Source organism: Podarcis erhardii (assembly GCF_964252035.2).
Source record: "Podarcis erhardii genome assembly, chromosome: 10".
NCBI classification, from domain to species: Eukaryota; Metazoa; Chordata; class Lepidosauria; order Squamata; family Lacertidae; genus Podarcis; species Podarcis erhardii.
Genome location: NC_138500.1, coordinates 827797 through 854750, shown reverse-complemented (window position 1 = coordinate 854750; position 26954 = coordinate 827797). Strand labels below are relative to the sequence as shown.

Genomic DNA, 26954 nt, shown 5'->3' with positions numbered 1-26954 from the left:
GCCTGATTGCTCTCAAGGGGAAACCGAGGCAGGGCTGCTGCTAGCCGGGGGAGAGCTGCCTGCTGCTCTTTCTCCCCACAGGAAGGTGACAGTGGGGGGGGGTCTTTGGTGGCCCCAGGGGGGCACTGCAGCTCTGCCCTGGCAGGAAGAGAGGCGGCTGGTGCAGCCTTAACTCTGCTGCTGCTGCTGCTTTTGGGGTGCAGGGAAATTGCCAGCCTCCTCCGACTCCTCCTCTCCTCTGCTTGGGCGTGAAGTGGCGCAGCAGCAGCTCGTACCTGGGTACCTGGCGGCTGCTTCTTCCTGCTCCTGAGCCCAAGGAAAACACCTTGTGCAAACAAAGTCAGCTGAGCGGCTGGTGGGGAATTTCCCTGGTCAGCGGAGCCCGCAGGGAGGGCAGGCGGCGCTCTGTGGCCCCTCCAGCCGGAGCCCCACCATGGCCGAGCGAGGCAGGAGTGGAGCTGCCCTTCTGGATGAAGAGGTACCCCCCCCATTCAACCCCCACCCACCCCGGGCAACTCTCCTGCTCCTCCACCCACCCTTGGCTTGGGAGGAATCCGCCTGGCGTGCCTTAGCCTGCCTGGCTCCGGCTGGGAAGGGCAGCCCCATAGCCTGGGGGCAAAGTGGGTCCTCTAGCAGGTGGGCCCAGAGGTGTCCAGTGGAGAATGGGGGGGGGGGCATACCTGGTTTAGCCACTCTGGTGTCTCCCTGCAGGGGAAAATGAAATCTGCTAGCCTCAGGGACTTCCTGAATTTCTGTTCTTCGCCTGAGCTAAGCAGTTTCCCAGGGCAGGAGCTGGGGGGGGGGGGCGGACCACCTCCCCATTTGTGTCTTCCTCAGGCTTGGCATCTCTTGGTTTGTGGAAACATGCAGAGGCAAGAGGCCGGCTGCTGTGGGGCTGAGGTGGCCTCAGCTGCTTCTCTGCATGGATCTCCTTGGCCCCCATCCTGGTGGGACCCCCACCCCACCTTGGGGTCCTTATCACGGACATCTGGTGACTTACAGGGAACAGCAAACTGGAAAGATTGGGGGGGGGGGGACCTCTCAGCAGTCTAGACACACCTTGACTGGAGTGCTTGTGTGGGGCACCTCCTAACCCAGACCTCTTGCCTGCAACCTCTAGGTCTTGGCCTTGGCGTGGGTCTACCTGGTTGCCCTGGCTCTCAGGTGAGTGGCCAAAGACCACCTTTCCCTCCCTTCTTCCCTCCAGCAAGGCCTCTTCTCTGCCCTCCAACCACAAGGGGAGCAGCCTGACCCCCTGTTGCCCTCCTCCTGGCGGAATCTCCAGCCCCATGCTCTGTGGGTCGCAGGGAATCCAGGCAGCTTTTGGGCTGCCTTTGATGGTAGGGGGTGAGCAAGGGCACTCACAGGCTGTGCCCTTTGCCTGCGTGGGTCCTGGCTACTTGTCTGCCCGCCATGGGGGGAGGGGGCGCCTGCAGGGTCTCTGCTTGACTTGGCACCCCCCCTCACCCGCCTTCTCTGGAGGCACCCAAGGGTGCCAGGCACATCTGAGTCCATAGCTGTCAACATTTTCTTTTTTTAAAGGGAAATTCCCTTATTCCGAATAGGATTCCTTGCAAGAAAAGGGAAAGGTTTACAGCTATGCATCTGACACCAGCAGTTGAGAGCAGAGCATATGAGTCCACAGGCCAGCTACACAAGAGACTTGCCCGGTTCTTGGGGGCTGCCTCCTCTGCCCATGGGCACGGTGGGCTGGCAGGCGATGGAGGGGGAGCTGGGTGGGGTGGGGGTTCCCCTCTCCCAAGCGAGAGCCCAGCTGACTCCTGGCCGTCTTTGTCTTCCAGCCTCCTGGGTAGCGGTTCCATTGTGGCTGCCTCCCTCCTCCGAAGGCGATGCTGCCAGGATCAGGTCTGCCCGGGTGGGGTTTCCGACGCAGCCCCCCCCCAATGCTCCGCCACCCAGGGCATTGTTCTGCTGGAGCCCCCCCCCCCCGGGGGGGCACGGGAGAGTCGCTTGCATTTGACAAGGGCTCTTCAAAATCCTCACCTGAGTGCTGCCGCCAAAGAGAGCAGCCTCCAAAAGGATGGGCTCAGAGCAATCTGGGAGGCCCCCCCCCCCAGCTCCCCATCCAGCCCAACTTAAGGGGAGGGAGACAGACTTTGAAGCGTTAGGATTGCTGTATTTCAAAATGTGAAAATCCAGACAGAAAAGTTGTCAAGCTTTTCCCCAGGTGTCTAGATTGTGCAGCAGGCTGAGCTGCGGGAGCGGGACAAGAGAAGCCGGGGGGGGGGCACTCCCTGGCCTGCCTGACCTTTGAGTCCCCTTCAATCTGATTATCCAGAGCATGGGTAGGCAAACTAAGGCCCGGGGGCCGGATCCGGCCCAATCGCCTTCTAAATCTGGCCCATGGACGGTCAGGGAATCAGCGTGTTTTTACATGAGTAGAATGTGTCCTTTTATTTTAAATGTATTTCTGGGTCATTTGTGGGGCACAGGAATTCGTTCATCCCCCCCCCCCCATATAGTCCGGCCCCCCACAAGGTCTGAGGGACAGTGGACCGGCCCCCTGCTGGAAACGTTTGCTGACCCCTGGTCCAGAGGGTGGGTTCTGGGTGCCAGGGGGCAGAGGGGTCCTGCCGGTTGCTGGTCTGGAGCTGGCCCTGACCCCTTGCTCTCCCCCCAGCTCTGCCCGCTCTTCCTCCTCTCCCTGGCGGATCTCCTGGGTGCCTCGGCCCTCCTCTCCGCAGCTGCCATCCAGCTCCTTCCACCGCGGCTCTTCGTCTCGGCCTACCAAGCCTGTCCTTACCTGCTGATGCTGGGCCTGGTAAGGCAGCCGTCGTTCTGCCCGGCCTCCGTGGCAGAGCTGGCAGGGGCGTGTGGCAGCCGCCTCTCGCACCAGTGGGTGGCATGGAATGCAGTCCGCTGCCTTGCTCTGAGCCAACTCAGAATTACCTGCCCTGACTGGCAGCCAGGGCTCTCCAGGTTTTCAGGCGGAGGAGTCTCCCCAAGCCCCACCTGGAGATGCTAAGGGGGATTCGAACCCAGGACCTTCTGCTTGCAGGGCTCTGCCACCCCTTCCTGGGGTCTCATGGCTGCCACCCTTGCTGAGACCTTGACCCAAGTGAGTCCTGCCAGTTCCTGCAGACAGACGGATGGTGCAGCCTCCTGGCTCTAGAACCAGCCCACCAGCCCTGCCCAGGTGAGGGCGGCCCCTGCCTTGTGCCAGAGCCAGGTTGGCCCCCTCTGTCCCCTGCCAGGCACCTCTTGGCGCTCACCTGCCCTTGCCCTGCCTTATTCTTCCCCAGATGTTCTACGCCGTTTCTCTGCTGATGGTCGTCGTCTATGCCTACGAAGTGAAGCGAGCTCTGGGGGGCTGGAGGGAGGCCCCTTCCTCTGCCCTGCTGCAGGTAGGAAGTGCACAGGGCCCCTGCCTGGCCTCTGAGAGCTTAGGAGGGACCCCTTAGACCAGCCCCTTGCAATGCCTCAATCACAGCCAAGATGGCGGAGGGTCTCCTCACCAACCGTGAGGCTTCTCCTACCCATTGGCAATGAGAGTTCCTGCACTTCAGTTGGGGTCCTCCAGGTTTTTTGAGCCCCAGGCACCCTGTTGGCCAGCACTGATGGGAGTTGTAGCCCATCTTGCTGGGGGGGGGGCACCAGCCTGGGCAAGGCTGCACCAGTGGGGTGCTGGCCAGCCTTGGAGAGGGGGCATCTGCAAGGACTTGCTGTTCCTTCTAGGGCAGGGGTCCCCAAACTAATGCCCACAGGCCAGATAAGGCCCGAGGGACTCGTTTATCTGGCCCACGGTGACCCCCGCTGCCGCCACCCGTTCTTACTGGCACAGCGCTATGCGGCTGCCCACTTCCGGGTTGGAGGAGCACCGGAAATAGCTTGTGCGCATGCGCAAGCGTTATTTCCGGTGCACATTTGGGTCAGAGGAGGTCCGTGCACATGCACACAAGCTACCATATTTTTCGCTCTATAAGACGCACCAGACCACAAGACGCACCTAGTTTTTGGAGGAGGAAAACAAGAAAAAAAAAATTCTGAATCTCAGAAGCCAGAACAGCAAGAGGGATTGCTGCGCAGTGAAAGCAGCAATCTCTCTTGCTGTTCTGGCTTCTGGGATAGCTGCGCAGCCTGCATTCGCTCCATAAGACGCACACACATTTCCCCTTACTTTTTAGGAGGGGGGAAAAGTGCATCTTATGGAGCGAAAAATACGATATTTCCGGTGCTCCTCCAACCCGGAAGTGTGCTTGAAATAGCATGTGGGCACGCGTATGGGCACAGGCAGTACGTTTGCTGACCCCTGTTCTGGGGCCTGGCTCCATAGAGGGGGGCTTCTCAGGACTCCGCCCATGGGTGCCCAAGGTGTTCTGTCTGGGAAAGGCTCTGGCAGAGGCCCCTGCCCAGTTGGGCGAGGTGCAAGAGGCTGGTGGGCACCTGGGGGAGACACAAGCAGGGGAGAGGAGGACTTGGACAATGCCCAGCAGGTGTTTGCCTTTGCTAAGGAAGCTGACTTCCTCTCACCTGCCGTCTCTGTTTCCCCCCAAGGAGGAGAGCGGCAGGTTCAACGAAAGACTCCGAATAAATCTGCCCCGTCTCTTGGCCTGGTAGGTGCAACTGACTGGCGGGGTCTGTCCTGCCACCCTTTCCCTTTGGGAGGGGGCCCTCTTGGCCCCTGGAAGCCACACGAGGCGAAGCCACCTCTCTGAGCCATCTTGTCCCACAACACCCCAACCCTGTGTCTTCTCCCTGCCCCCAATGCAATAAAGGCTGCTCCCCTTCCTGGTCTTTGTGGTCCTGCTGGTGATTCGAGGCTCATCCCTGAGAGATGTGGCGCCCTGGGCCTTCCCCCCGTTGGCGTTACAGGCTGGCAACGGCTCGCGAGGGTCCCACGGCCTCTACTGCTCCAGGTAGAACCTCCCCCCCTTCCTCTCGCTTGGGGTGGGGTGGGATTTTGCAGAGGAGGGTGGTCTCTTGCGTCCAGCTAGCCAAACCCTCCCACTTTCCTTCCAGCTGCCTGATCCTCATCCGCCACTCGCAAGACACCTGCTACAAGGTACTGCCCCCCCCCAGTTCTTCCTCCATCTGCTGCTTCCTCTCCCTGTTGGTCTGGGATGCCCCTTTCTTGGACCCCACCCCCATCCTTTAGGGGCACAAGGTGCCTTAGTTCTGGGCGAAGGGCCCCCCCAGCAACAGCGGGGTTGTGGTGTTGTGAAACCAGCTGCCCCCCAGCTCCCCTGGAGGACCAGACGACCGCCCCAAATGCTGCCCTCTTCACTCCTTGCACAGATGGTGATAGTGCCCAAATATTGGCATGGGGCTAGTCTCAAGGGCTCCCAAGGATCATCCAATCTAACCCCAAGCCCCCTGAATCTCTGGTTGAACTGGGGGAGGTTTGTTCCCCTTCCATTTCCAGCCTCTTCCCAGTATTCCTCCTGCCAGCATCTCTCCTGTCACAGGAGAGCAGGAACTCACTCTCCCCCAAAATAGAGGGTGATGGGATTCTCAGGAGACCCTCCTGTCTGCCTGGGCAGCTGAGCCCCAATGGGGGTGGGCAAAGTGCCCCCATGGGCTTCAGAGGCTCTTTCCAGAACACTTGCAGAAGGGCCACGGGGCCTGTTTCCATGGGGGGGGTTACCCTTGGACCCCACCCCGCCAGTGTTGGCCCCCTTACTGAGGAGCTTCCCCCCTCTTCTCCCAGTACACAGACAGGAACGACTCTGGCAAAGAAGTCAAGATCTTCTTTCTCGTCTTTGTCTCTCTGGTTGTCGCTTGCTGCACAGTAAGTGTGTCCGTCCATCCGTCTGTCCGTGTAAGTGTGGGCACCCACCGGGGCCTGTTTATTTATTTTTGAAATATACTCATAGCTGAGAGTGGATTTCATGCTCTTTATTCATCTCATACATTATTTACGCAATGGGCCCCACGTGATTGGCTAATTCCAGGATTCACCCATAGACCAATCAGGTTGTGGATTCACTTCCACCTGGAGCTGGATTGGGTGACTCCTGCGGACCAATCAGACTGCTGCATTCTGGATCCTATTGTTCTAGGACCAATCATACTGCTGCAATCTTTTTGAAACTCTTGTCTACTGTGATCTCTACTAATTGCCTCTGTTAATCTAGCCAGTTCAAGTTTATCTTGCCATTCCATTTTTGTTGGCACAGTTTCTTTTTTCCAGTTTTTAGCAATTAGGATCCTTGCCGCTCCTGTGGCATAGAGAAATATTTTCTGATCTTCTCTTGCTATACCTGTGTCCGTTATCCCTAGTAGAAAATCTTCTACATTTTTCATAAAATTATACTTAAACATTTTTTTAAGCTTGTCATACACTGTGTTCCAGAAGCTTTTGATCCACAGGTCCACCAAACATGTATAAGTGTCCCCTCTGTTTTACCACACCTTCAGCACAGATTTGTTTTTGTGTTATACATTTTAGCTATTTTGGTAGGTGTTAAGTACCATCTGTTAAACATCTTGATTAGGTTTCCCCTCAATACTTCACAGGCTGTAAATTTCCAGTTCTTTCTCCATAGTTCTTCCCATGCTGTTAATGGTTTTCCCAATATCTAAAACCCACTTGATCATTACCTCCTTGGCCTGTTCATCTTTGACCTCCCACTCCAATAATGTATCATACATTTTTTATATTACCTTGGTTTTGTTTTTCTAATAATGAAGGTTCGTTTTAGAAACCTTTTTTCTTATCTGTCCTGAACACTTCATGCAATTGATGGTATTGGATCCAACCTGTAAGGTGTTGTTTAATTTCCTCATCTTCCTAATCTTTAATTACCAATTTAATGTATTTTTCCTTAATCAGATCTTTATATGTGGCCCATTCTAACTCCACATTTTTCTTTTTTATTGTAATTGCTTCTAGAGGTGATGCCCACCGTGGTGTTTTCGGTTCTGGGAGATCCTTATATTTTGTCCATGTTTTATATGATGATTTCCTTATGACATGATTCATAAATCCCCTGTGTACTTTCCCTTTTTCATAAGCTAAATACGCATGCCAACCATAACGATTATTAAACCCTTCTAGATCTTAACAAATCACCGTCTTTTAACTTTACTTACATTTCAATGCAGGCAGCAAATACGTCAAAAGCATTTTACTCGGGTAAAAATGGAGCTTGGTCTGAGGCCCATTCGCTGGCTGACCAAATGACCTGCTCTTCTTGGCCAGGCGAACGGGCATTCCAGTGGGGGAAAGAGCCCAGAGAAGGGTTGGGGGTCTGAGTTCTGCCCCTTTCCTTGCCCCTAACGGCTGCCTCCCGCTGCCCTTGGCCAGGTCCTCTACTGCAGGGTGAAGTGCTGGTGCCGCCGCAGGCAGAGAGGTGGCCCCACCCTGACCCTGCCAGCTCCGGAGAGTGATGGCTGTGCCGCCAGAACCCGCATTGCCTGCTTCTTCCAGCTGGTCTTCTTGGTCTGCTGGATGCCAGGTGAGTGACCTAGGAGCCTTGTCTCCTCCTCTAGCTTCTCCCTCTCTGAGAGGTAGGACCGCCGAGAGGCCACTTGCCTTCCACATTGCAATACTTGGGTCTGAAGACGTGGAAATCCAGCCTCAAGGCATCTTGGAGGGGAAAGAGGCAGACTTGAGACCCCCAAGTTAAGCCTCATCACTTTCCTCCAGGTTTCTGATGTTTATTGAATGAGCCGAGAACAATCAAGAAACGTTGTCTAACAACTCATCCCCACCCTTGGGGTGGATCCGCAAATCAGATACAGACCCTGAGAGCCTTCTTTGGGCTGCTGGGGGCGGGGAGAGTCCCTGGGAGCCAGTGTGGTGTAGTGGTTAAGAGCGGTAGTCTCGTAATCTGGGGAACCGGGTTTGCGTCTCCGCTCCTCCACCTGCAGCTGCTGGGTGACCTGGGGCCAGTCACACTTCTTTGAAGTCTCTCAGCCCCACTCACCTCACAGAGGGAAGAAGAGAAAGGGGATTGTGAGCCGCTTTGAGACTCCTTCGGGTAGTGATAAAGCAGGATATCAAATCCAAACTCTTCTTCTTCTTCTGATCCATCAGGTGGCAGGCGGTTTTCCCCCAGCACAGAGACAAAGACCCCCAGTTCAATTTTAAATCAGGGCTATTATGGGGTGTGTCTGTAGAGATGGGCAGAGGGATCAGCACCCAGGCAGAGAGGATCTTAGAGGTTTGCTATGTTGCTGCATGTTGGCTGAATCCAACATTTTGAACGGCGGAAATACCTGGGAAAGGTGTAAATGGGAGGAGCTTCCTCCCTCCCCCTCCTCCCCAGATGCCCCTTGTTTGTGCATTTATAGAATTGCAGGCTTGTAGGGACCCCAAAGGGTCATGTAGCCCAACCGCCCGCCCTGCAGGAATCAAGCTGGAGAGTCCCAGATGGGTGAGCCACCAAGGCAGGAGGGTCTGGCACCTTCCCAGAGAGTCTGTTCCACTGGCAAGGAGTAGTTCCACTGGCTTATAGGAACTCTGCTCTGCCACAGCCCAGCTCCATCTTTCACCAAGCTGAGCACCTGGTTGGTCACCGAGGGAGAAAAGGCGGCCGTGATCCCAAACCATGAGCCACATTCTCAGGGGATGGTGACTCACCAGGTGTAGGGATAATCGCTGGGTCCGGAGGGAGCACCCCCCCCCCCCACAGACAAGCCACAGCTGTCTGAACATCATTCCCTCTGTCTAACCTTTTGCAGTCTCAGCAGTCTGCGGTGTCCTGTCTGTAACCTTTGTCTCCTTCATCATACATTGTGCAAGGGGAAAATGACATGGTGGAAACAGGTGCCAAAATAACTTTGTACCACCCCATGATCTTGGGACCGGAAGATGTGTAAAGGTCACAGCCCCAAATGTATCTGCCTGGGTTTGCATATTGTGTCAATAAAAGGAGCCTCCACAAGGCTGGCTGGCAGCTTGCATGCAGCTCACCTGCGTTATCAACTCCTGCCTCATGTCCATCACTTCATCCTGGGGCCAGGGTGCCCCCTGCCAGCCTGGTGACCTTGGCCAGGAAAAGTGACGTGGCCCCTTCTTCTCTCCTTCCCCCTCAGCTTTCTTCCTGTGCCTCCTCTCCTTCTCCAGTCTCCAGCCGGCCATCCTCTTCCCTCTCTACTTGGCTGTGGTGAGTGACGGGGGGGGGGGGTCCTTGGAGGGGCTGAAGCAAATGCACTGGTCTTGCATCGGCTCCTGGACTTCAGTGCTGGCGAAGGGAGGGGCTCCCACTTAAGTCACCCCTTTCCTGCAGAGCTGGCAGCCCCATTCCTTTTCCAAACGCCCTCCCTTGTGGAGTGTTCCCTCAGCCTCCTCTCCTCTCTCCTCTCCCCTCTCCTTGGGAGTCCCCTGGGCAGCCGCAGCTGCCGCCCCTGGTCTCTGAGCTGTCCCCTCCTGCCCCAGAGAGAAGTGCCTCCTCACACTGCCCCACAGGGGCTTGGGATGCAACCCCTGGCCAGCCCTAGAGGCGCCATTCACCTGCGGAGCTTATAGTCAGTGTTGTAAACAAAATCTGCCCTTTTTCCCTTATGTGGTATCCAAGAGCCCCTACGTGGGTTCTCCATCAGTAGGAGAAAATAACAGAAGCTAATGAGAGAATATTGAGAAGCAAAGCAGCTAGTAAGCCTGATCTTGATTGATCTGTTGCAACAGGGTGCTCCCCTGAGGAGGACCCCGAACCAAGGCGTGCCAGCCCTTATATAGACATTTTAAATTCCCTGACCTGGAGCTCCAGACCACCCCTCCATACATCATACCTACATCACAGAAGGGGTGTAACCCAAGACCACCCCTCACAAACATCATACCTATATCACAGAAAAGGCGGTCTACAACAGAAATGTGAATGTTGTTGTTTTTCCTGTCTGCCAGGTTATCTGCCATATCTGATTGCATTTCCTGGTAGTCTTTTCCTGGTGGTCTGTCACCCTTTGAAATGGTGATTACTAAATTCCTGTAACACGGAAGGTTTTCTTCACCTCCTCCCTCCTTGCAGAGAAAGATTTCATCAGCTTGGGAGTCAAAATGGCGGCCTTGGATACTTTGAGCGGTTGCAGAATCGCAAGTGGGGTCTCAACTCCCTGGATCTCTGGGCCCCTGTGAAGTTTCCCCCCTCCCCAGCCTCCCTTTGCTCTGCCAGAGCACCCCCGTCTCCCCCTGAGATGCTGAAGCGGCTGGATTTTGCGTCCCCCGTAAGCGTAACGCCCCCTCTTCACTCTTTCTGCAGGCCCTGACTGTCTCCCTGCATGGCTTCTTGCACAGCCTGGTCTACGGATGGCTCCGGCAGAACTTCCGCCGGGAGGTGACTGGGGAGCAGATGCCCCTCCTGGGCCACCTGGGTCAGAAAGCCTTTTTCGAGGACTCCCTGGCCATTTGCAGGGAGGGCTGAAGAAAGAGGGGCAGGCGGGGTCTCCCAAGAGCAGAGCGCTGCAGAACTCAGGCAGAGAGCAGCTCAGCTCTGCTTCCCTCCCCCCCCCCCACTGCCAGGGGCACATTACAAGCCCCTCCACCTCTGGGCTTTTTTTGTAAGGGTATTTTGCTCAGGACTTGATTAGCCCAGCAGCCAGCAGGATCACACCAGAGACACGTAGGAGCCATGTGCTCTGCTTGCTACAGGGGCTTCAAGTGTTGTGGGGAAATCAGGAGATTGTCACAGCCCCCCCCCTTGCTCTGGGGTCTCACGATCCCCTGGGGTCCACTTGGCGGTCAGAGCAAAGCAAGAGAATGCAACCAGGTATATATACGATATCTTTATTGTCATTGTCCCATGCAGAACAATGAAATTGAAAAACTACATAAAACATTCAAAAACCCCTAAAAACTCTGAAACCCCATTTTAAAATACACTATACTATAGAGACCCCTTATGCTGCATTGAGAACCAGAATTTCATTTGCGTAGAAACTGTTTCTCAGGCGGCTAGTCCTGGTCTTTATAACCCTGTATCTTCTTCCAGAAGGCAGAAGCTGAAAGAGATCATTTCCGGGGTGCGCACTATCCTGCGCTATCTCTGCAGCTTTCTTATGGCACCTGGAAGCGTAGATTTGATCCAAGGTGGGAAGAGTGCACCCAGTTATTCTCTCCGCAGTCTTCACAACCCTGGACAGCATTGTTTTTTCCCTGGCCGTGCAGCTCCCAAACCACACACACAGACCATAAGTTAATACACTCTCAACAGTGTATTTGAAAAGCAAGGCGACTAGGAGGCCCAAACTTTATTTTCGTCACAGCGAGGTTCCTACTTCTGAAACAGCAAAGGGTGCGACTCCTTTGAAAAGTTTGCCTTTTGCCCAGAGATCCACTCCCAAAAAGCACCGTCCAGATGTTGCAAGGCATCCCAGCAAGAGGTGACGTTTTTCAGAAACCTGAGTCCTTGGCTTGTCTCCAAGATATCTGAGCATGGCAAGTCTCCTCTCCTTTGCTCATCTTTGGGCAAACATGAGCACACCCCTTTGGTGTCACAAATAACCTTCGCCCCAATCCATTCACCTAGTCTCTTGCTCAACAGTTTCTTCCTTCCTTCTGTTGTCAGCCCATTGTATTGCCCATGGTCAGGACTCGGGGATTGTGGCTGCAGTCGTGATGTGCTCAGACTCTCTTGCTCAGAACCACTTTGGCTCACTCTGTGTATGATTCTGTGACCTTTGGCTTGAGTTCTATTCATGAATAAACTATTTTATTTTAATATCTATGGTTTTCCCATTCATAAAACAGGATTTATGAGTGCTAGTTGGGGGTTGGGGGGCAGTACCTCTGGTGGGGGACACACCGCGCTCCTTCTGGGGCAGTTTGGTCCCCAGTCTGCCCTCGGCTCTCACCTGGGGCTCCTAGTAGCTGCCAGCATGATGCAACAGGGGCCACACTCTGGAAAATGGCTTTGACTAACTCCGGGGCATATTTTACTGCTCCTCCCCCTCTATAATTTCCCATTTTTACAATTACTTTAACAACAAAAAATAAATTCATCCAAAATCAATCTGCATTTTCTTTTACATCCTCCCTTCTCTGTGGTTACTTATTTTGTATCTTATTCTTGCTGCATATCCAGTTCAAGGATATTTACAAATTTTCCCTTTATAATTCCTTTTAATTATTTCTTACTGCTCATGTTTATAACGTCAATCCTGCTAATGTTTTTAATTGTTTACAGTGCATATTCATGTATTCAACACATTTCCCCCATTCTGTTCTAAGAAACCTCTCATCTTTCGCTCTTATTTTTTCGGTAAGTTTCGCCATTTCTGCTACTCCATCCTTTTTAGTTGCCAGTTATCCTTCATTGGAACGCTTTCCTCTTGCAGTTTCTGGGCGAACACCATTTGGGCAGCAGTAGCAGCATACCTAAAGAGGTTTTTTTCTGTTCTTTGAAATCACCTCCCAGAAGACTTTTACTATCTTACATGGCCACCAAATAATAATAATAATAATAATAATAATAATAATAATAATAATAATAATAATATATTTATATCCTGCTCTCCCCAGCCGAAGCCGGGCTCAGAGTGGCTAACAGCAGTAAAAATAACACAGTTTACATAAAATCACAATCAATTAATTGAAATACATTCTAAAATCAAATCATTCTAAAATCAATTCAGAGTCAAATTAATGGCAACCATTGGGCTAGAGTTCTATGAGGATTACCAAAGGAGAGAGGGGGCCAAACTGTGCCCTGGCCTGGTGGAACAGCTCCGTCTTGCAGGCCCTGCGGAAAGATGTCAAGTCCCACAGGGCCCTGGTCTCTTGGGACAGAGCGTTCCACCAGATTGGGGCCACGGCCAGAAAAGCCCTGGCTCTGGTTGAGGCCAGCCTAACCTCTTTGTGGCCTGGGACCTCCAAGATGTTTTTGTTTGAAGACCATAAGGTCCTCCGTGGGACATACCAGGAGAGGCGGTCCTGTAGGTATGATATGAAAAAGGTTCCTTCCTTCTCTTTACATTCCAGCAGGTATTTGATTCAGTCTTGTACATTTTAGCTAACCTACTAGGCGTCAAATACCATCTATACATCATTTTCATATAGTTTTCTTTTAACTCATAGCACGCTGTAAAACTGCCCATCCCTTCTCAATGGGTTCAGTTTGTATATGTCTGAATGCTTTTTAGATAAGATGCAGGGAAAAGGACAGACGTCCCATTGGCAGAGTGCCAGCCTGATGCTGCCCCCACCCCTCCTACCGTCTCTGGGTGGGCCCCACAGAGAAAGCCTGACTTCAGGCAGCAAGGGGCAAGTTGAGGGAGGATACGTCCCGGCTAGCAGCCCTTGTCTGCGGGGGGCAGAGAGAGACTGAGGGGCAGACAATGCTGCCTTTCTCCTTCAAAGGCCTCCTCTCTTCTAAAGCAGAACAAGTCTCTGCTCAGCCCCCCAGGAGAGGCTGGGCCCCTTTTGGTTCTCAAGGGTGAGATTCTAGCAGGGCAGAGACCTGCGGCTGCTTGTCCCTCGAGGAGAGAGCCCTGATCCGAGCACCTTCCACCTATCAGGCACAACTCACTTGGGAGCATCTTGCTTCCAGCTTCTCCTGGAGCTTCAGGATACTGGATGAGACGGGCCCCTGTGGCCTGATCCAGTCTCAGGCTCTTATATTCTGAAGACCAGTCCACTGGAAGGGGCAGAACCAGGTCATTAAAAGTGAGTGGTTGAAGCCATCCTTTCAAACGTCTGTATCGCCATTTCTTTCTGGCGTACCAAGTGGCCACCTTGAGAGAAGCTGCTCCTCTCCCCCTTTGGCAACAGGCGCCACCTGCCTGCCTGTCCCCACAGACGGGGACCAACACATCGCCCGGCGAGCCAAGAGGGTCTCCTCCTCCTTCAGGATTCCAGTTATTGCCCACATGCAAAAGCTCAGCGGAGGGATCTGTAGGAGTTTAGCCCTGACTCTCGTCCGCTGAGATTTCCATGGGGGATTCCCAAGGCTGAAACAGGCCTGGCCAGAGTCTGGAGGGGCCAGCCAGCCCTCGAGGAGAGAGCCCCAATCCGAGCATCTTCCACCCATCGGGCGCAACTCGCTTGGGAGCATCCTGCTTACCTGGAGCTTCAGGACCAGGTCGACCACCTCAACCTCAGACTTGTCTTTTTAAAAGGATATTTATTAAAGTTTCAAAAAAGGTTACAAAATAAGAGAAAGAAGAAAAAAAGAAAAAACACCAAGTACAGAAAAATAAAAAAACAGTTAAAAACATATCAATCTTTTCATGTCCTGTCTTTCATTTGCTTGTTTCCCTGACCTCCTCACACCTCCCTTTTTTTGTACTCCAGTTCAATTAGTTAATTCAGCAAATCCTTTCCCTCCTCGTTTTTATCTCAATCCCTTACCTTAATGTATTGTAACTTTGGGTTCTCACCTAATAACAGTCCATTTTTACATACTCCTTTATGACATTGCTGCTAAAACCACTTAACTTCATTCCGACATCATTCTAACATTCATTAATTTTGCAGTATTTATGTAAGTAGTCTTTTAAATTTCTTCCAATCTTCTTCCACCGACTCTTCTCCCTGGTCTCGGATTCTGCCAGTCATTTCTGCCAGTTCCATATAGTCCATCACCTTCATCTGCCATTCTTCCCGGGTGGGTAGATCTTGTGTCTTCCAATACTTTGCAATGAGTATTCTTGCTGCTGTTGTAGCATACATGAAAAAAGTTCAACCAACCTCAGACTTGTCCTTCACCCAGGACCAGATGTTCTGCGGGAGAAGAAGCCGACTCAGCTGGGAAGACGCTTCCTTGCTTCCTCCTCCTCCTCCCCAGAGCAGGGCTGGGCAATGGCCCTGATCCTGGTGCCACTTTCTGGCGCACCTGCTAGGAATCTTGCAAAATGCAAAGTCATACAAGAATATATCACCAAGGGCAACTGCTCCACAATAAGGAGTCTAAACGGAGAAATCTCAGACGTTGTCTTTTTCTTTGCAATCACTCGTGTATTTGATAGAAGCAATGTCAACTCGCGAGTCAACCCCCAGATGCTTTTACAGTACAATCAGCATTTCTTCCCACAAAGGGGCTTAATCATTGAGCTGATATGATAAAAACAACAATTATAGTCACCATCTATTTCCATATGGAATGGTTGAATTACGGTGAGAATCTAACAACACAAGAAGACAGAAGAAGTAAAAATAAAAATTAAAAAATGAGATCACACATGAGTGAAGGGAAACAGGGGTATAGGGGAATTTGAAATATTATTTATAATATAAAAGCTTTAATATAAAATTTCTAACTGTGTTGTATTTGTATACAGCAAAGAGAAGTTTAGAGTAATTAGGTATACTTTAATTTAGTTAACTGTGTAATAGGTTTATGTTAGAAAATGAATATGGATGTTGAATTTGATGTTTGTAATTTTTCTTTTTTCCATTTTTGGGGGGGGGGGGGGAAGAAAAGAATTACCGTGAGAATATATCCCATATAGAAAACCTCCGCAAAGAAGACTAAGCATCCGTAGCTTAGAGAAACGGGCAGATCTATAAAGGTAGAAAAAATGACAGAGTTACGAATTTCATCACAAAAGGTTTGTAGAACTAATCCCAGCCTCCATCACTTGTATGAAAAATCTGTCCCCATATGCAGGGAAGAACAGAAAAAGGCCTTCTATTTGTTACCCTTCTTTGGGGAATGCTGGCAGGACTCACATATTTAAGAGTGAAGTTGGGAACTCCTTATTGTGAAGCAGTTGCCCTCGTGATGAATATTTTGTGTGACTTTGCATTTTGGTATCATATCACTACCCTGTGTATTGTCGAAGGATCCTTGCAAAGCACGGCGGGGCTGGCTGGGCAAACCTGAGACTGACTCAGCTGGCAAGGCTAAACTGTCGGGGGACTTTGTTTGACAGAGGAACAGTCTCCCTTGGAAGATGGTGGATTCTTCTTCCTTGGAGGTTTATAAGCAGAGGTTGGGTGGCCATCCTGCATGGAGACTTTAGCTGAGATTTCTGCATTGCAGGGGGTTGGACTAGATGACCCTCGGGGCCCCAGCTCTACGATTCTGTGATTCTAGGGTGCTTCCACAGCTCTTAAGCAGGCCAGGATGCAGCACACACACACCAAGGAGCCCAGGTGTGTCCTGCTTGGCTCTTTGTGAGATGCCGAGCGTGCGCTCTGGCTCTGCAAAGCCCTCAAACAGACGGCAAAGAAATACTAGTAAAGGAAATGCAGCGAACGATGTCAGGCTGACGTTTCAGCTCTGCTGACAAGAGGCCTCCTCTTCCCTGCGGCAAAAACAATACTGAAGGCAGCAGTTACGTGTTAAAAGCTTGACCTGATTGGCGTAAGATATGAGAGCTACAGGTTGCCTTTGTTGGTGTGTTTCAGTGCCTCATTGGTCAGCTACCACTTGCCTTAGCCGGTCAATAAAGTGCTGACCTCCTACCATCTGCCCACTGCTGTGCTTGGAGCTCAGAGCACCACTCAACACATGGACTGAAATTCTGCACTAGGCAAGAGCTCTTTGACAGAGGAACAGACTCCCTCGGTGGGCTCTCATTGAAGGTTCTTAAGCAGAGGTCGTCTGGTTGTCTGTCACAGATGCTTCAGCTGAGATTCCTGCATTGCAAGGGGTTGGGCTAGATGACTCACAGGGTCCCTTCGAACTCTGCAATTCTACCATTCTATTATTCTCCCTGCTGTGGATTTTTTGATGGGTAGCGAGATTGGCTCTCCTGCTGAACCTGTTTCCACATTCCGGGCACTGATATGGTTTCTCCCCGGTATGAATGCTTTGATGGGAAGTGAGATGGGAGTTCCGACTGAAGCTCTTTCCGCATTCCAAGCACTGGTAGGGTTTCTGCCCTGTATGGATGCTTTGATGGGAAGCGAGACTTTCCTTCCGACTAAAGCTCTTTCCGCACTCTTGGCACTGAAATGGTTTCTCCCCACGGTGAATACTTTGATGTCGGCGGATGTTTGCACTTGTAGTAAAGGTCTTCCCACATTCCAGACACTGGTAGGGTTTCTCCCCTGTATGAATTCTTTGGTGGTACGTGAGACTTTCCTTCCAAGGGAAGCTCTTCCCACATTCCAAGCACTGATAGGGTTTCTCCTGTCTATGAATTCTTTGATGGGACGTGAGATGGGAGTTCCGACCGAAGCTCTTTCCGCATTCCAAGCACTGGTAGGGTTTCTCCCCTGTATGAATGCTTTGATGGGAAGTGAGATTGGAGCTCTTATTGAAGCTCTTTCCACATTCCAAGCACTGATACGGTTTCTCCCCGCTGTGAATTACCTGATGTCGGCGGACGTTTGTGTGTATATTAAAGCACTTCCCACATTCCAAGCACTGATAGGGTTTCTCTCCTGTATGAGTGGTTTGATGGGAAGTGAGACTTCTCTTCCGAATGAATCTCTTTCCACATTCCAAGCAGTGATAAGGTTTTTCTCCTGTATGAAGTCTCTGATGGGAAGTGAAACTTTCCCTCCGACTGAAGCTCTTTCCACATTCCAAGCATTGATAAGGTTTGTTCCCAATGGGATTTCTTTGATGGGAAGTGGAATGGGAGCTCTGGCTGAAGCTCTCTCCATACTCCAAATGTTGATATGGCTTATCCACCGTGTGAATTATGTCACGGTCTCCCTTCTTCTTATTTTCCCATTTATCATCACCTGAAATGAAGAAAAAGATGGATTAGAGTCTTGGGAAGAAATGGGAGTTCCCAATTATGGAGCAATGCTCATTAACACTTGTGATACAGGGAGTTAGATGGAAAGTCTTATTCCAGGGTTCATGGCCTTTGATTGCTGGCATTAACAGAAATACCTATGAGAACCTGAGATTCGAATAGCCTGTCTCTCTCCTGGGATAGATATTGCCCAATCATGGAATCTGCTCCACCTCCAATAGCTGTCCTCTCTTTAGTCAATCAAAAACAGAAGCAAAGAAGAAAAAAGCAGTTCAGACCAGCCTGATCAGTGTCTAAAAAGAAACAACAGGAAACAACAGGAGGAACAATATTAACAGACAAAATAATCAACAGCCCCCCATACAAGGTGAGTCGTGGGGGTGTTAGCATTGCATCCCAGATGCTGCAAGTGGCCCTGTTGAGTCCCATCAAAATCGGGGAGGCTTTGCTGGGATATTCCATTCCACCTTAAGGACAGACGTGTGGAATTGTTGCGTGTCACATGTCTGTTTACACTCCAGCACAGCTTGCTGGAAACTTCTTTTAGCGTATAGCTTTTGCTTTTGCTGTCTTGCTTGGACACGAAGGAGATCAGACATGTTTTCCTTTTGTCCTGTTGCATGCTGAATAAACTGCTTGCAAATATGCTCACACAACTTCTTCTTCCACTTCTGTTGCGTAGTGTTTACTCTGCTGAGTAGCGTGCCCCAGCTTCTGAAGTTCGGGTCGCAGATGCTGCATCAAGGACTGGAGATTACCTGGCACACCGGCCGGTGGGCTGGAGCCAGCGGGGGGGCCTGCCAATTGCCCTTGTTTGCTTGGTTGCATGTCAACAGGCTTATCACAGAGAGAGATGCGTGGAATTTCCGAAGAGATATTATGATCCACAAGGGAGCCTTACTGAGAGAGGCCATGATCCCACGATTCTCCTCCATGACTTCCTTATGCAGAGCTCTCTGGTCAGGATCCAGCAACGCCCATTCCTCATCTGTGAAATGAACAACAACATCTTCAAAGCACACCGAACCCTAAGAGAGAAAGAGAAAGGTCCTCCTCTTAGTCAGAATGAAGATGATCTACTATAAATTGCTCTATTGCTTTCTGCTGTGTTGTTTTAATGGGATCGTTTTGCTGCACATTTTAATTGTGGGTGTTTCTTTAAATATCTTAATGGAATTATTTTAGTGTGCATTTTAATGATGGACATTAACCTTAGGGTAAATGGGGGAACTCCACAATGTGTTCCTCAAATCACTCTGTCTGTGCCAGCATTGCCGCTCTCCTTTCTCAGTGTGCTGTTTTGGAGGAACCTGATACCCTGAAGTCAACTTTAAGAGAAACACGGGGGCACAGGAAGGGGGAGGAGATTCAGGCAAAAGCCCCATTCCGTAACTCTTGGGGCTGGTTAGCTGAATCCTGGCCCCTTTGTGGGATGTAATCCACTGGGAGCAGTCAAATACTACATTCCTTGTTTTGCTAGAGTGGACATGCTGGGGATGTTGGTCCAGTCAGTTGAACTTCCTGTTCCTCCTGGGCTGGAGCATCCTTCCTTGCATGTGACTAGTGGGTGGGCGTGACCTTCCCAGACCTGGGAAAAGGCCAAGGCATACTGCCTCTCTCTCTCTCTTTTCCATCTTCCTTTCGTCCTGCAAACTTCCTGGACTGAACTGCTGGCTGCCAGCCAAGCAGTCCCCCAGGTCATCTCCCTTATGGGGTGATCCTGTTTTTATATGCTTGCAATTTTCAGCCTTAAGTCTGCCTTCAGGGATCACACTGTGCTCTGCCTGATCATCAGTAAACTTTCTTTTTATTACAGATAGGTAGCCGTGTTGGTCTGCCATGGTCAAAACAAAATAAAAAAATTCCTTCCAGTAGCACCTTAAAGACCAACTGAGTTAGTTCTAGGTATGAGCTTTCGTGTGCATGCACACTTCTTCAGATACACTGAAACAGAAGTCACCGGACCTTTCTATATAGTGAGAAGGTGGGGAGGGGTATTACTCAGAAGGGTGGTGGGAATGGGTGATTGGCAGATAGCTGCGATGAGCCTGTTGACGACTCTTAACGACTGCAATAGGTCTAACAGGAAAGAGCAAGGGGTGAAAAGGTGAAAAATGGCTTTGTCATGTATAATGAGATAAGAATCCAATGTCTTTGTTCAAACCAGGTCTCTCCATAGTTTTAAGTTTGGTGATAAGTTGCAATTCAGCAGCTTCTCTTTCCAGTCTATTTCTGAAATTCCTTTGTAACAGAACAGCTACTTTGAGATCTTGTATAGAATGTCCTGGGAGATTGAAGTGTTCTCCTACTGGTTTCTCTGTCTTGTGGTTCCTGATGTCGGATTTATGTCCGTTTATTCTTTGGCGTAAGGTTTGGCCTGTTTGTCCAATATAGAGAGCTGAAGGACACTGTTGGCATTTGGAAAGAGAAGCTGCTGAATTGCAACTTATCACCAAACTTAAAACTATGGAGAGACCTGGTTTGAACAAAGACATTGGATTCTTATCTCATTATACATGACAAAGCCATTTTTCACCTTCTCACCCCTTGCTTTTTCCTGTTAGACCTATTGCAGTCGTTAAGAGTCGTCAACAGGCTCATCGCAGCTATCTGCCAATCACCCATTCCCACCACCCTTCTGAGTAATACCCCTCCCCACCTTCTCACTATATAGAAAGGTCCGGTGACTTCTGTTTCAGTGTATCTGAAGAAGTGTGCATGCACACGAAAGCTCATACCTAGAACTAACTCAGTTGGTCTTTAAGGTGCTACTGGAAGGAATTTTTTTATTTTCTTTTTATTGCTTATGAAGAAGACTGTGCTGTATTTCTTCAATTAGGAAGGAAAAGATCAGAACACATTTCAATCTGGACAAGCCAGATTGGATTGCTTATTGTCTTAAGAAACTCACATGAGTTTGCAACCAGTTTTCTGCTGTGTAAAGAGGGAATGCGCTCTGCTTGCTAGCGCAAGTTAGGAATCATATTTAGAAAAGGTAAAGGACCCCTCACAGTTAAGTCCCATCATGAACAACTCTGGGGTTGTGGCGCTCATCTTGCTTTTCTGGCCGAGGGAGCCGACATTTGTCCACAGACAATTTTTCCGGGTCATGTGGCCAGCGTGACCAAGCTGCTTCTGGCGAACCAGAGCAGCGCACGGAAACACCATTTACCTTCCCGCTGGAGCGGTACCTATTTATCTACTTGCACTTTGACGTGTTTTCAAACTGCTAGGTAGACAGGAACAGGGACCGAGTAACGGGAGCTCACCCCATCGCAGGGATTTGAACCGCCGACCTTCTGATCGGCAAGCCCTAGGCTCAGGGTTTAGACCACAGCGCCAGCCGCGTCTCTGCAGGAAGTATATTAATAAACAATATATCCTCTCCTGCCGCCCTGAACATTCCCACACACTTTGGTATGGTGTGTAAACTGCTTAGAAGCCTGTGTTTGCATTTAATAATAAATCTAGAAATAAAACTGCAAACGACTGGTGAATCATATTAGCAACATTCAGAAGGCGAGTTAAGGTGAGATGGCTGTTCCTTATTCTAAGCACATAAGCCTTCTAAAATAAATAGTTCAGGGCAGATTTGTTAAGAAAATGAGAGATTTGCTTGGGTCTGGAGGGACCCTGGCTGCCCCTCCCCGCTGCCCCTTCCCCACAATACTCATTTCCCCTACCCCATCTGGTTCCACAGCCGTTGCTTCTCCTTCCCCACCAGGAATAGATGGAAGAGGAGGTCTTGCTGGCATCATCTGGTCGCCTGCAAGAGACAGAGGTTAGTGGAAAGCCAGGAGTAGATGCTTTTCTCAGAGGTTAAACACTACATATCAAACTACAAACAGGCCTTTGAAAAAGTCTTGCCTGCTGAATGGATTATGACATTTGCACCCATTTCATATATTAGTTGTGTTAAAAATACATCTCCCTCCTTGGGGCTCCTGGACAGTATTCCGCCAAAAGATGAAAAGAACCCATGTGTCTGTTTTGAAATCCACAGAATGGAACCAAACAGAGAAAAATCTTATTCCTCCTTACCCAGTGGCTTCTCTCTGGTGTCCAACAGAGTGCTTTCAGTCTTAAAAGAATCCAGACCCATTTCTGCAAACAGATCCTGTCTCTGAAATAGCAACAAGGATTCAGAACAGAAAATGGGGAGAAAGATTAGCAATGACTGAGCTGAAAACCTGAGGGGTATCCAAACTCATTCCTTGGATGCTTTCCAAAAAGGGGTGGGCCATTAGTAGAAAATTTAGGGAGACTCTCCCTCATGTTCTGAGCTGCTTAGGAAAGTCTCTCTCACCTGCTTCCTCTCCTCTGCCTGACTCAGGAGGAAACCTTCGGCCAGGGCCACCGCCTGGGAACTGGTCTCCGCTCCACATTCCCTCACCCAGCTCTCCATCTCCAGTGGAAGGACGGCCAGGAACTGCTCCAAGATCACCAGGTCCAGCATCTCAGCTTTCGTGTGCCTTTCTGGCTTCAGCCATTGATGGTAAAAGTTGTAGAGTCGGCTGCAAACCTCTCGAGGTCCTTTGGCCTCCTGGAAGCAGAACTGCCTCAATTGCTGGCTCTGCAGCTCTGAGCGGAGGGTGTTCTTCTCACCCAGGATCTTCTGCACAGAGTTTTCCCAAAATGCCCCACTGCTCCCTGTTTTGATGGCATGGCCTCTTCCTGCTTCAGGCCCTGATGAGTCTTGCTCATCCATTTGTGTTCTCAGGAAGCCTCCAAGAGAGATGAAGGAACCCCTTGATCTTCTGCCAAGTTCTGTCTGTCCGAATTAGAGGTGTTAGCAAATTCTACAAAGCTTGCACATTATTCTGCAATAAAACTGACTGTCAGGAAGAAAAAGAAGTAAACTTCTAGCCCAGGCATAGGCAAACTCGGCCCTCCAGATGTTTTGTGACTACAGTTCCCATCATCCCTGACCACTGGTCCTGTTAGCTACGGATCATGGGAGTTGTAGTCCCCAAACATCTGGAGAGCCGAGTTTGCCTATGTCTGGGCTAGCCCTTCTAGAAGGAAAGTGACTATGCATAATGTGCCGGCAACTGCAGGGATTTCTGTGAGATGAATCAGCTGTAGATATACCTGCAAATTTATTGTGCTAATTTTGTGTTATACACATGACATGAGAAGACTGTCAGTATTTATTTAATATTATTTGCTTAATTAAAAAGAATTTGGTGGAGGCAAACGTAGAGTGAGCACAGCCTCTGGTAAGAAAGAGGTGCAGCAGTTTAAAAACTTACAAAACACTGGATAACATTAACAAATATGAATATTCTAGACCTGGAGGGTCATGATAACAGGTTTAGTTGCAGGCATATTTATGGTATGAGAAGGCAAAAGTACATAAAGATTTTTTGAATCATCTTGTAAGAAAATCAATCTATATGGTATGGGAGAAATATAAAAATTTATTAGAACAGAAAACACCCTGGTGGCTTTCCCCACTAGAAGCAATATCCTTGAAAAAATTAAATACCAGAAACGATTGGGCAACATATAATGAAGGAAGGTGAGGACAGGTGACCTCACCTAGGCCCAAAGTCACCCCCCACCAAAGCAGGCTCAAAGCTTCTCAGAGCTTTTCAAAATCATTTTTCTCAGCAGCTAAAAGGCATTAGCTAAGCATCAGAAACATTCCGCTTGCTGTAACTAAAAAGATTGCAACAAAGGTAGGGAACACAGTCCATTGTTTCTCAGGCCTTTCTGATGCCTTCTGGCCTTGCTAAAGAACCACATTGCAACTTCCTTTCTGTCCGGGAACCATGCCAGAACAAGAGATTGAAACATATCTGAACACTCTGAAACCCCTTTCCTGGGAAGGGGGCCAAGAGTCCCAATAGTCCCAAGACAGCTTTCTGTTCATGCTCAGAGGACTCCTGAGGGAGGAGAAAGGCGGAGGGAACTGGAAAGGGCTATATATGCTTGTGCACATGACTGTGAACTTCGTGCATGCTTTTGTGAACTATCACGCTCCTTCTACCAGTTCATGGATGGTAGAAATAAAAGCCTTTTCTCCGAAACTATTCCTTGAGTGTCTGTTGACTCCCACTTCCTTTTCCCAGGCGCAATATTTTTCCCGCCCGAGGGCAAAGCCTCATAAGGCTACAATAAAAAGTTGTTAACGGAAGTAGAAAAACAGTTGAAATTGCAAAATTTTGAGGACGTATGAAATTTATTGATTGGTTACAATATCACCAACTAGATGATATATTTAAGATGGATAAAAAGAATGGATTTAGTAATGAAATCTCAAGGTTTGAAAAAGAATTGTTAGAGAATAATTTAAAATTACTTTCTAAAATGTACAAACTAATTTTAGAATGGTATACAAAAGCTGAAGAAGTTAAATCTGTAATAATACAGTGAACGATTTTGGGTACAATGTTGATTTCATCATGGGAGAAGTTATGGAAAGATGATCTGAAATTTACAGCATGTTGTATGTTGAAAGAAAAATATATATTAATGATGTACCTTTGGTATCTAACTCCCAGTAAGATAGCAAAAATGTATAAGACAGCTACAAATATCTGTTGGAAATGTATGGAAAAAGAAGGCCCTTTTTATCATATGTGGTGGACAGGAAAAGTAACAAAAGCATTCTGGGAAATGTTTAAAATAACTTTTATTTTTAAAAGCCATAAGTTTTTATTTTAGGAAATATAGGTGCTAAAATTCCAAGGGAACAGAAAAGATTGTTTATGTATGTGGCGACGGCTGCGCGGATGTTCTTGGCCCAAAGATGGAAAGAAGACAAAGTCCCTACCAGAGAAGAATGGCAGATCAAGTTGATGGACTATGATGAAATGGCAAAAATGACCCGAAAAATAAGAAATCAAGAAGACCAAAACTTTAATAAGGAATGGGGAAAATTTATAACTTATCTTAAAAAACCATTGTAAACAGTGCGATTTCAATAATACTTGTAATGTAACGAGAACTACAGATACAACAGAGATACAAAAATTCTGAATTATTGCAAAAGATATGGTAGGAAAAGTTTAACAATAAGGCTCACAAGGGGGAGGAGGAAAGCCCAGGGGATTTCGTGGGAACCCTGTGTTTCTTTATATAACATGTTGTGGTGTGAGTGTAAATTTTTATATCGAAAATTAAATAAATAAATCTGGGGGGAAAGTTACAAAACATGCAAAGAAATGAAGCACCGGGATATGGACTATGAGACATTTTTCAACATCTCGTTGCTACCAGCGCTTCCCCTTTCTACCCCTCTGGCATAGAAGAGACCACACACTTTGGTAAGTGAAGATGGTTTTTTACTTACAAACTTTCCAAGTTCAGATTCATGCATATCTCCATGCAGCAGCAAGAAAACACAGGCAGAAATCTTGGGTTACAAAACGGAACAGAAGGTTTCTGAACGCGTGGCCTGGCCTTAAAGAGGTCAGATACGTCCTGTCTGGTCAAGTTCGCATGGTAAAAGGGGCCAAACAGCAGAAGGCAAGGGAGCAAAGATTTTCCCGGGGTTCATCAGCAAAGGACTCCCCGCAACTGGGACTCCGAAGCCTTGCATCGCCCTCTGCTCCTCCGCCAACTGGCCTCGTCCTCTTTCAAAGCCATCTCGGTTCCAGAGGTTTCAGTGCATGTTGCATGATGGAAAGACTTTCCTTTGGGAGACCTCCATCTGTCAACATCCACTCTTTCTTTCTGGCACAGGGTTTCGTTTGTTATAAGAATTTTAAGGTCTTTAATATATAATAAATGTTCATAAATGTACCAAGCAAACACGTACATAAATATATAAACCACATGCCTGAAGCAGCACAGGAAGACAGTCCTGAAACCATTTTGACTCCCAAGCTGGCCAAATGTTTCTCTGCAAGGAGGGGAGGTGGGAAAAAAAAAAAAAACTTCCTTGTTACAGGAATTTAGTAATCACCATCTCAAAGGAATGGCCAGACTACCAGTAAAGGGAATCAGATAAGGCATTCTCAGAAAACCTGGCAGACAGGAAAAACAACAGCATTCAAATTTCTGCTGTAGACCACCTTTTCTGTGATGTAGGCATGATGTATGTGGGGGGTGGTCTTGGGTTACGCCCCTTCTGTGATGTATGAATGATGTATGGAGGGGTGGTCTGGAGCTCCAGGGCAGGGAATTTAAAATGTCTATATAAGGGCAGGCACGCTTTGGTTCTGGGTCCTCCTCCTTTCCTGTTGCAACAGATCAATAAAGATCAGGCTTACGAGCTGCTTTGCTTCTCAATATTCTCTGCTTGGCCTCTGTTATTTTCTCCTATCAATAGGGAACCCACGTCAGGACTCTATACGGGTTCTTGTGTTCCCCATAAGGGAAAAAGGGCAGATTTTGATTACATGTCGGAATGTTTCCGTGCGGCTGCAGCCTCCGTTCATAAACGTGACTGGTCCATCAATCTGACCGGGGTTCATTCCCAAGCGTTTCCCGCGCCGCCCCCCTTCGACCCAAAGACCCTCCCCAAAGGGTCCAGTTGCGCATCCATGCAAAGGAAGAGCAGAGTTGCCGCCCTCCTGCGACCTCGCCCCTCCCTGGCAGGACCCTCCCCTCCTTGACTTGGGGGTCCCCCCCTTACAGGCTCCCCACATGCACGCTCCCCTGCGGCCCTGGGACCCCCAGTGCACCCTCGGGGGGGGGGGGAGAGAGAGAGGAGACTCACCGGATCCCAGCAGGCGCCACCGGGGTCGCATTTGCAGGGAAAGACAAAAGCACCCCCTTTTTTGCAGGAAAAGTCTGGGGAGGCGGGGAGGGGCTTTTGCTCTGGAGGACCTGCCCTCCCCGTCTTTCTTTCCTGCCCTCTCTAGGAATCCAGCTCGTTTCTGTTTAACCCTTGGCAGGCCGAGGGCACCCAGCTCTCCCTCTTCTCACCCGGAGGAGCCCCGTGCATGGCGCGCAAAGCACCCAGAGATGCTTTATTTGGGGGACCCTCCTGGCCGGGGGCTGAGCTTCCCCCCTCCCTGGCCTAGAAGCCGGAGGCAAGTGATCTCCGCTGTTACGGAAATTACCGGGGCGGGGGCACATCTTTAAAGTTGCTAAATGTTACAAATATTATGCCTGAAAATGTATCCTTTCAACTTGACAGCTCAGGGAAGTTACCTAGCTTTAAAAAATAATATAAAATCATTACAAATATTATGCCTGAATGTATCCTTTCAACTTGACAGCTCCGGGAAGTTACCTAGCTTTAAAAATAATATAAAATCATCCCCTTTGCCAGTTTCCACCATTCCAAAGCTATTTTCCCCTTGAAAAAGAACTCCAGGAAGTTCCCAGAGGTGACAATTGCTGAGCTCATTGTTAGCCAAAGGAAGCCAAATCTCATCACCTGACTCGCCTCAGGCTCCAGACATGCAAAGGAACTTCTGTTGTACTTTTGGGTGGTGGGTACT

At 49.4% G+C, this 26954-nt stretch overlaps 2 protein-coding genes and 1 long non-coding RNA gene across 10 annotated transcripts in view; 2 read left to right on the top strand and 1 right to left on the bottom strand.

The window, feature by feature from the left end:
- The window catches only part of LOC309352046, a 413396-nt gene that overhangs the window by 353191 nt on the left and 33251 nt on the right, over window positions 1-26954 (top strand). The window lies entirely within an intron of this gene.
- On the top strand, window positions 286-18363 carry LOC309351921 (uncharacterized protein). Of its 4 annotated transcripts, none has more exons than XR_014160981.1 (12): window positions 286-478; window positions 1121-1164; window positions 1803-1866; window positions 2642-2782; window positions 3264-3365; window positions 4516-4574; window positions 4737-4877; window positions 4981-5023; window positions 5669-5749; window positions 7066-7162; window positions 7268-7418; window positions 9001-9071. XR_014160981.1 is itself a non-coding variant. In XM_081880123.1 (12 exons), exons 1-12 carry the CDS (start codon window positions 434-436, stop codon window positions 18251-18253), a joined length of 957 nt encoding a protein of 318 aa, XP_081736249.1. In that variant the 5' UTR covers window positions 286-433; the 3' UTR covers window positions 18254-18363. The 4 variants fall into 4 exon arrangements, 3 of the variants coding, with proteins under 3 accessions (XP_081736249.1, XP_081736247.1, XP_081736248.1); XM_081880123.1 differs by lacking the exon at window positions 7066-7162 and adding an exon at window positions 18239-18363; XM_081880121.1 differs by lacking the exon at window positions 7066-7162 and adding an exon at window positions 10167-11624.
- LOC309351831 (uncharacterized protein) lies at window positions 15328-26954 on the bottom strand. 5 transcript variants are annotated; one of them, XM_081879880.1, is made up of 7 exons: window positions 26790-26954; window positions 26225-26721; window positions 21863-22281; window positions 21598-21679; window positions 21240-21322; window positions 18458-18584; window positions 15328-17539 (listed from the first exon to the last, which is right to left on the bottom strand). In XM_081879880.1, the coding sequence occupies exons 2-7, from the start codon at window positions 26253-26255 to the stop codon at window positions 16434-16436; spliced, it is 1848 nt and encodes a 615-aa protein (XP_081736006.1). In that variant the 5' UTR covers window positions 26256-26721; window positions 26790-26954; the 3' UTR covers window positions 15328-16433. The 5 variants fall into 5 exon arrangements, with proteins under 5 accessions (XP_081736006.1, XP_081736009.1, XP_081736008.1 ...); XM_081879883.1 differs by having other exon boundaries at window positions 21863-22327; window positions 26221-26954; XM_081879882.1 differs by having other exon boundaries at window positions 21863-22327; window positions 26225-26954.

Bases quoted from the DNA above. Each gene is read 5' to 3' on its own strand.
- LOC309351921 (XM_081880121.1), top strand. From the start codon at position 434: ATGGCCGAGCGAGGCAGGAGTGGAGCTGCCCTTCTGGATGAAGAG. The intron at 479-1,120 runs GTACCCCCCCCA...TGCAACCTCTAG, and splicing joins CTGCCCTTCTGGATGAAGAG to GTCTTGGCCTTGGCGTGGGT. The intron at 7,419-9,000 runs GTGAGTGACCTA...CTTCCCCCTCAG, and splicing joins CTTGGTCTGCTGGATGCCAG to CTTTCTTCCTGTGCCTCCTC.
- LOC309351831 (XM_081879879.1), bottom strand. From the start codon at position 24,880: ATGCATGAATCTGAACTTGGAAAGTTT. The intron at 18,585-21,239 runs GTAGGGGAAATG...TTTCTCTCTTAG, and splicing joins CGGCTGTGGAACCAGATGGG to GGTTCGGTGTGCTTTGAAGA. The intron at 17,540-18,457 runs GTAAGGCTCCCT...TCTTCATTTCAG, and splicing joins TGGGATCATGGCCTCTCTCA to GTGATGATAAATGGGAAAAT.